Raw genomic sequence first — 8,222 nt, 5'->3', positions numbered from 1 at the left:
CGTTGAGTGGCCGCTGGGGGCGGTGTGTCCACCCCGCGTGTCTCCGGCCGCCACGCCGGGTCTGGAGGCGCAGGGCGCACCTCCGTGCAGGGCCCGGGAGCTGCTGTGAACTCGAGGGCTGAGGAAGGAAAGGCAGCAAGGACTGCACGAAACACCTTTCGGCGGCGGCCACTTTGCTCTGCTGGCCGAGTCTGCCCCCAGCGCGCCCTCGCCGGGCCCTCCCGGGTGCGCCAAGCCCAGTATGCATCTCCACACCTCGGGGTCCTCGGGCTCCAGTGCGGTCCTGCTTTCCTGCCGTCGTTCCCAGAGTCCCGCGTGTTGGCCGTGACCCCAGGCTTGTGACAGCCAAGGGCAGTAGGCAGAGCCCCTTCCCCGTAGGCCTGCTCACCCCCCCTTTAGCTGGCCCCCATGCTCCTCCAGGAACCTGGCCACTCTCCTTATCCCCCCTCCCCAGCACCCCGCACCCATGCTCCATGAGCTCCTGGCTCCACTGCAACAGCCCCCGCCTTGCCAGGCTCTGGCCCAGCACCCCCTCCCCGCCCGGTGCAGCTGTCACCCCAGCTCAGAGCTGGGGCAGCGCCTGGGCCAGCGACAGGAAACCTGAGGTGGACAAACATGTAGAATCTGCCAGAAGCTCCCAGCAAAGCCCTGGCTTCCCCTGCTCTGTGTGGAGCCCAGCCCCTCAGCGCGCCCCTCCGGACGGCCCCGCAGCCCCATCGAGCCGTCCCCGGCACCAGGAGCCGTCGGCCGGGGCGCAGGATGGTGAGGGGCTGACCCAGCTCTGACCTTCCTCCCTGCCTCCCAGCCCTGAAGGCCCTGGTCCTCGCTGATCTTCACATTCTCTTCTGAAATGTGGCAGCACCGAAGGTTAAGAGAAGCCCCCTGATGTTCTCTGTGCACCAGATGGGCACATCGTCAGCAAGTGGGCTTTCTGCAAACATGCACATCCGCCTGTGTGCACGCGCGTGCGTGCAGACACACACACACACACACACACACCACCACCAGAACCCCCAGGGGCCAGTCCCAGAGCCCAGCTGCCATCAGCACTGCTCCCCCACCAGCCCCCCCGCAGCCCAGGCCCAGAGCTGCCAGCAGCCGTCCCCCTCCTAACCCCCCCCCAACCCAGGACCAGCCATCGGCGTCAACTCCTGTGGCCAGTCTGGGGGAATCCTAGGATAGGCCGCCCAAAGGACAGCAGGTGTGTGGTTGCTGGTCCAGCGGAGGGGTGCACCTGGGCACCCCCAGGAAGCCTCCGCTCCCAGCCTCGGCCCGTCCTCTCCCTGGGAAGTCAGGGTGCAGGGCTGGTGGGCTCTGTGGCCAGGCCCCCAGAGAGCAGCGGAGCAGAGGCGAGGTGGACAGACGTGATGACGGCGGGGCCCTGGCTGTCGTGTCCGCCCTGTGTGGGAACTGCCTCTTGCCACGTCAGCTTTCTGGGCCTAAAGTGGGGCTGATGGTGCCCTTCCCTAGAGCTGGGGTCACGGTGCCTGAGGCGGGCTTGGCAGGGGCAGGGACAGTGAGCGCTCGTCAGATAGACTGATACTTGCTGAATCCTTGTGCTGAAGGCAGGTGTCTTTGGCCTTGGCCTTGCGTGCGGTCTGGCCTGGGCACAGGGTGCACGTGCTACGGGTGCTGTGCTGCTTTCTCGGGCACTGGGGGCCAGGCCCAGTAAGTACCTCACCACGGGCTGCCTCCCATGGGCACCTCCTCCTGCCTGGGGGCTCCAAGGGCCTGGGGGTGTGCACAGGGGTGCCCCCCACCCCGCCGCTTCCCTCGGACACTGCCCAGAGCTTCCTTGAGTGTCTGCGCCCCGACCTGGTCCAGGAGCCCAAGCCCTCCGTCTGCCTGTCTTCCATGTTGATGTGACCACCCGTGTCTGTCCCCAGGCTTCACGTGGAAGATTTCAGCCTGGACTCCTCTCTGTCTCAGTAAGTGCTTACAGGGAGGGGTCGCAGCAGGGAAAGACAAGTGTCCTTGCACCCAGCAGACCCTGGGAGGAAGGGGCTCAGAATCCAGTCTGCCCTGCGGCCAGGCGGGGGCAGGCACAAGGCAGCACTGGCCACCACCCCCCACACCATCAGGTGCCACTGCTGGGGGACGAAGCTGAGGCTGGGGACTGGACAGTGGGGGTTCCCCTGGGGGCGAGCCCCAGACTAGGAAACAGGGCCATCCAGAGGCGGATACCCACAGCCCTCAGGAGTGCCCAGTGGGGCTGGGGACCCCCACCATTTGTGTGTGTGGGGACAGGCATGCAGATGCCTGCTGGGACCCTCCCCACTCAGCCAAGGCCAGCTCTCTGGTCAGGCCCCCAAGCATGTCCTGGCTTCCGTTAAGATCTAGGTCAAGTGGAGGGTGGCTTTGAGGGTGGGGAGACCAGCATCCTCCTCAGAGCAGCCACATCCTGCCCAGGCCCTCGGCGTTCCGTGTGGCCACTAAGGGGGACCCGATGTCATTAATTTCCGTTGTTGGCGACGACAGCTGCTGCTTGCTCTGTTTCCAGCTGTTGACATTTGTCCCCCCTGCAGCCTGCAACTCGGACCTTTGGTCACCCCGGCAGGTGGGCCACAGTCCCGGGCCTCTGGTTCCCCGGCCCAGGCCCCTGCGCTGCAGAGGCCCCTCCAGCGCCCACAGGGCCACCCCAGAGTCTCCCCGGTAGTGCAGACACCCTGTGCCCCGAGGCCCCGGCCCAGCCGAGGGTGTGGGAACAGGAGTCCCCTCTGACATGTGTGCAGGCGGTCCCAGGTGGGGCTGCCTCCGAGTGACACGCAGGCTGGGGTCACCTGTTAGTTGGAGAAGCCACCACTCGCCCTGCCTTTCCTCTGTCCCCGGGCTGCTCTGCTCCTCTGGGTCCCGACACGGGCGGCCCCTGGCAGCAGGCCACTCTGGGGCAGCAGGTGGCCCGTGGGAGCAGCTAGAGGAAAGCCTTTCAGAGCCCTCAACCCCCGAGGGTCGTGGTGCCTGGAGGGATGTCCCCATGGGGATCTTTGGCCACACGGCCATCAGCACCCCCTCCCCACAGGCGAGTCTGCAAGCTTGGAGCTGGGAGTGGGGGGGACAAAGCAGCCTTCAGCCCTACCCCACCCCTACCCCCGGTGCCTCGCTACTCGGTGGGCACCCCTGCCCGTCCTCTGCCCCCAAGCCCGGCTCCTTGCACGCGCCTACAGGAAGTGCCTGTGCGTGGCAGGTGGAGCAGGCCACACGTCTGTCCCGGCCTGGGTCCCTGGGCTGGTCATAGGCTCTGCCCTTTCTCAGAATAGCTGGCCTCGGGTTGGCAGTTAGGCCTGGGCCCTGCCCTTCCTCTTGCCCGCCAGTCCGCGGGTTCCCGTGTGGAGGGAGCGAGCCACCAGGACAGGCGCCTCACGGAGGGCGCAGACAGTAGGAGCTCGGCCCCATGTAAGTGCACAGCTGTCGTGGCCGGGTGGGCGGGCCCGCCGTGCGCTCAGTGTCCAGCTTCCCCCGCCACCCGGCCCTCACCTCTGGAGGGTTCCCGGCACAGGCCATCTGGGCCTGAGCCACTTGCCAGGGCTCCCTGGAAGGCCTGTCCCCGGGCCTGCCTGCCGGCCCGCGGGTCAGCTCCCCGGTCAGAAGGGGGACGTGCACCCGCAGCCTCCCTGCCCGGCTCCCACTGGGCACCACCCTCGCCTGGCATGTCCTGTCCCAGTTTCGGGCGGGGGGAGGCTCAAGCTGCTTTGCTGGTGCAAGGGGGGCTCCGTGGCTCCACCCCGGCGTGGCCCTGGGCCTGCCCGAACACAAGCCTCGTGGGGATGGGGCAGAGCCAACTGGGGACTGACCTGTCCACCCCTCACATCTGAGAGGCCCTGCTCCCATGCGGAGCCCCAGTCCCCTGGTGCCTTTGACCTTCCTGGGCCTTGGCGGGCCTCACTTTCCATGCGTGTTGGGATGAGTCTGGCTGGAGCCCTCTGAGGGGCCCCAGGGCAGGGCTCAGTGAGATGGCCCTTCTGTCTGCTCGGCCGGGACCCCTGTCCTCACCAGCCTGAGAACTGGCAGCCTCTGAGGTTGGAAGAGCCCGGGCTGAGGACTGTCCCAGGCCTGTCCAGTCCTCGGGGCTCACGGCCTGACCCCGGGGGCTACGCCCAGGGCTTTCTGAGGCCCAGGCTCCCCACAGGCTCTGGGCCCCGAGACCAGGCCCTAGGGGCACCCCGGCTGTAGAGCTTCTCCCTGGGCCCCGCGGCAGGCGGCAGCCTCCCCTCGGGGCCTCAGGCCCAGAGGATGAAAGTGCACGGACGTGGGGCAAGCAGACCCCTTGGCCCCGCTGTGGTGTTTGGGGCGGCTGGGTGCCGAGGCCGAGCCCCGGGCCGCGGCCCCGTGTGTCCTCAGGACCCCTCTCCCGGCTCAGCCCTTCCCTCACTCCCCACAGCGGCTTCCCGGGAGCTTGGTCACACGCCCACGCAGGGCCTTGAGCCACAGCTGGACTGCGGCCTCACCCCTGACCATGGAGGGCATCAGCCACGTGCAGTCTGCAGCCACCTACGTGGACTTGTGGCCCAGGGGCCCGTCCTTTCTGGGTGATGGGAGTGCCAGAGCCGGCCACTGTCGGGACCTAGGAGATCACGGGCACCATGTGAGCTGATGGGTGCCAGGCCCCAGGCCCCGCACTTGGGTGGCCTCTCACTCCTCCATCAGGCACAAGCACTTAGACTTGATGGGGACAGGCCTGAGAGGCAGAGAGAGCAGGCGAAGTCTCCAGAGCCAGAGCCCCCCCATCTGGGAGCCTCAGGACACCGGTAGCAGACACTTCCTGTCACTGCCCATCCCCCCCGATGAGGAGGCCGGGGCTCAGCCANGCACTTGGGTGGCCTCTCACTCCTCCATCAGGCACAAGCACTTAGACTTGATGGGGACAGGCCTGAGAGGCAGAGAGAGCAGGCGAAGTCTCCAGAGCCAGAGCCCCCCCATCTGGGAGCCTCAGGACACCGGTAGCAGACACTTCCTGTCACTGCCCATCCCCCCGATGAGGAGGCTGGGGCTCAGACGGGTGCAGGGGCCATGAGCAGTGGGGCGGGAGGAGGGCAGGGCTCTGTCTGCCCGCCCAGACCCGTCCGTGACCCCGGAGCCCATCTGCTTCTTCCTGTGAGCTTGCTGGGCTGAGTGTCCTTCAGCCGGGCCCAGGCCATGCTGCGCGCCCCGGGGCTGCCGGGGTCCGGAAGTTCTCCAAGGCTTCCTCCTGCGTCGGCCCAGCGCCCCTTTGGGCCTAATTATGCTTGTCGCCTTGACTGTACTTCAGGATAAATGGACAGCTTGTGAGCTGCAGTCTGCGGTGGTGCAGCCACAGCTCATGAAACATTAAGAGCGAGAGAGGTTTCTGAGGCTCAGTTCACGCGGCCGCATCCGCCAGCCCACGGCTTATCCCTCGCCAGCCCTCTCCCACCGATGGCCGCCTTGGGGGGCTGTCCCGATGGGTGTCTGCAGCTGACCCCAGGGGACCAGGGCCGGCCGAGGAGTGACTAGGGCTCCCTTCCTGGGGAGCGGGGGAGGGGCTGCGTCCGGCCCAGCTAGGCCCAGGTCAGCAGTCCCGGCCCTCGGGCCCAGGCAGGGCGTGCAGTAGGCATCAGGGATGCACCACGCGCAGCAAGAGGCTGGCGGGAAGTGGGGGCAGGTGGACAGTTGGGTCAGGGCTTGGGGTCCCCAGGGAAGGAGCTGGGGGTCGCTGGCTTTTCCCAACAGAGAGCACAGGAAGGAGAGCTGACTCTGGCTTCCTGCTTTGTCTCAGCTGCTGATGCCCAGCTGTCCGGCAGGAGCAGGCGGGGGACCCGGGAGGGGGTGGGGGGGCTCTCAGCGGCATAGAGTGTGAGGTCCGCCTCCGGCTCCTGCTTGGTCTAGGGAGGGCACCCCAAAGGCCGATGTTGCAGGGCAGCCAGGGGCTCAGAGCAAGGCTGGGGTTTAGAAGTTACCTCACACAAGTGGGTCAGGTGGGCGTCGAGGGCGGCCCGTGACCAGCCCTGGGGCACCCCGCATTCAGAGTTGAGATGGGAGGCAGCCAAGGAGTCTGGGCGGGGGGAGGGGGCAGAGTAGGGTGGAGGCACGGAGGGCACAGCATGGTCAGTGCCCTGGGAGGCTGAGGAGGAAGGAGCCAGGCGGGGCTTTGCTGGCCAGATAAGGGTGCATGCATCCCTGACACCTCCTAGAAGCGGCCTGAGTGGGGGGCCCGGGGGGTGGGGAGACCCCTCTGTGGAGGCTTTGCTGCAATGGGGCGGGAGCGCGTTGGGGAGGGCTGCTCCTGAGCTGGGCACTCTTCCCCGGGGCTCACTGACTTGCATCTGTCTGCCCTCCTGACCCGACCGCACCGGGCCCAGGCCCAGCCAGGCTTGTCAGACCAACTCCCCACAGAGGCCCTCAGGGGCGCCCCCCGACCCAGCTCCAGGCGGCAGCACCTACAGAGAAGGGTGGGATTTAGGGGTTTAGGAGTAAGCCAGGAGGGCAGGGGCAGGGGTCTGAGGAGAGAGAGGAAAGGGGTCTTACNGTGCCTGTCAGACCGTCCTGTGCCGGGAGCAGGCTGCGGGAGGAGGGCCGCCCCCCACGGCGGGCACGCGGCACAGCCAGTCCTGGCAGAGCACCCCATTCAGCATCGAGGGGCGAGCTCGTTCCCGCCCCCAGGGGAGGCGGGGCCCCACCAGGCGGAGGCCGTTCACAGCCCACTGGCCCGCAGGCCGGAGNACGAGGCTGGGAGGTGGGCCCCCCAGGACCACGCCCCGCCCATCCTACTATCGTCCGGGCGGACACCGGGCCAGTGTGAGCACAGTGGCCCCCGCGCGCCTGTGGCCGAGGCTGCGGAGGTGCTGGGCGTGTTACCCCAGGGACCCGATGGCCCTCCCCGACCCCACCCCCCTCCCTGACGTACCGGGTGTGCTGTGGCCGGTCCCCCGGAGGCTGGGAGCCCGGACAGGCCTGGGAATTGGCCGGGGGGTGCAGGTGAGCCTGAGTGGGGGGAGCAGCCTGGGCTGGAGGGGCCCACGGTGGGCCTGACGGCCGGCGCGGGGAAGGTCAGGGCTTCCAGCCTGTGTGCCCAAGCCCCTTACAGGCCGCATCGGGCCTGGGGCGCAGCCGCTAGGGGCCCGCAGACAGTGCAGCCCACTGTCGGTTTCCACGCCTACTTAGATGCCACGGGTGTTTTGAGCCCTGTGCTGAGGGTCACTCAAGGCTCGTTCAGTCCTGGTGGCGGGCTGCCTGTGACTGTCAAGGCTGCGGGCCCATGGCTCTTCACCTCCGGGGGCCCTGGTGCCGGGAAGGCCGCGGCTGACTGGCCCCAGCCGTGCCCGGTGGCTTTGGAAGGGCAGGCAGGCAGGTCTGCCAGGACCGCTGGGGGTGGCCGGACGCGGGGCCCCTCCCAGGCCTGGGTCCCCGCGGGTCTGTCCCGGCTCCTGCAGTGCGAGAGAAGCGGGCCGGCCCCCATGGCCCTCTCCCCTGCCCCCAGGGTCCAGGTGGAGTTCTATGTCAACGAGAACACCTTCAAGGAGCGGCTCAAGCTGTTCTTCATCAAAAACCAGAGATCCAGTGAGTGGGGGCCTGCGGGAGGGGCAGGGCCGCAGGCCGCTGGGCAGAGGGCAGTGAGCAGTAGGGAGCCGCGGGAGGGCCCCTCAGCTTCAGGCCACCTTCCCCCCAGTGTGGGGGGGACCTGGGACGGGAGCCTGCCCCGCTGCTGGACACCGGGCTGGGCCACGGCCGTCCAGGGCACTGGCACAGCCCCCCCGGGCAGCCCCAGGCCTCCTACCTGCACCCTGGAGGGGTCTCTGGCCACCTCCCCCACCCGCCTTCCCAGCAGGAGCTTGGCCCCCTGGGACCCCATCTGGGGTGCAGGATGAGGCATGGGTCTTGGTCCATCAGTGTGCTCCCCAGGCCCCCCCTTCTGTCTCAAGGAGCGTGGGGAGTGGTCCCCACCCCCATCTGGAAGGCGGGACAGGGATGGAGGGCCTCCCTCCCGGGCAACGCAGAGCACCCCGCAGCCCAGGGTGTCCCCGGTGCCCCGGGAGAGCTGTCAGCAGCGACTTCAGTGGGGCTCCGGTGGCCCAGGAGCCCTGATGTGCCCCCCCCTGCCCCCGCAGGCCTGAGGATCCGGCTGTTCAACTTCTCCCTGAAGCTGCTCACCTGCTTGCTGTACATCGTCCGCGTCCTGCTGGACGACCCGGCCCTGGGGATCGGATGGTGGGCGACCAGAGGGAATGGGGGTGGCTTGCTAGGACAGAGGCGGGGGGGGGCTCGGGCCA

At 68.2% G+C, this 8,222-nt stretch overlaps 1 protein-coding gene across 1 annotated transcript in view; it reads left to right on the top strand.

Annotated features, from left to right (window-relative positions):
- Positions 1–8,222, top strand: part of LOC144222665 (potassium channel subfamily T member 1-like) — a 32,603-nt gene that overhangs the window by 1,046 nt on the left and 23,335 nt on the right. The window contains 9 exon segments of the mRNA XM_077753197.1: positions 202–338; positions 455–762; positions 2,526–2,652; positions 3,020–3,173; positions 3,312–3,393; positions 4,379–4,471; positions 6,514–6,688; positions 7,433–7,512; positions 8,061–8,160. Coding sequence (XP_077609323.1) covers positions 202–338; positions 455–762; positions 2,526–2,652; positions 3,020–3,173; positions 3,312–3,393; positions 4,379–4,471; positions 6,514–6,688; positions 7,433–7,512; positions 8,061–8,160 — 1,256 coding nt within the window.

The sequence above is a fragment of the Crocuta crocuta genome, unplaced genomic scaffold, assembly GCF_008692635.1.
Source record: "Crocuta crocuta isolate KB4526 unplaced genomic scaffold, BGI_CrCroc_1.0 scaffold971, whole genome shotgun sequence".
In the NCBI taxonomy this organism is placed as follows: Eukaryota; Metazoa; Chordata; class Mammalia; order Carnivora; family Hyaenidae; genus Crocuta; species Crocuta crocuta.
This window is presented reverse-complemented; position numbering and strand designations above follow the sequence as displayed.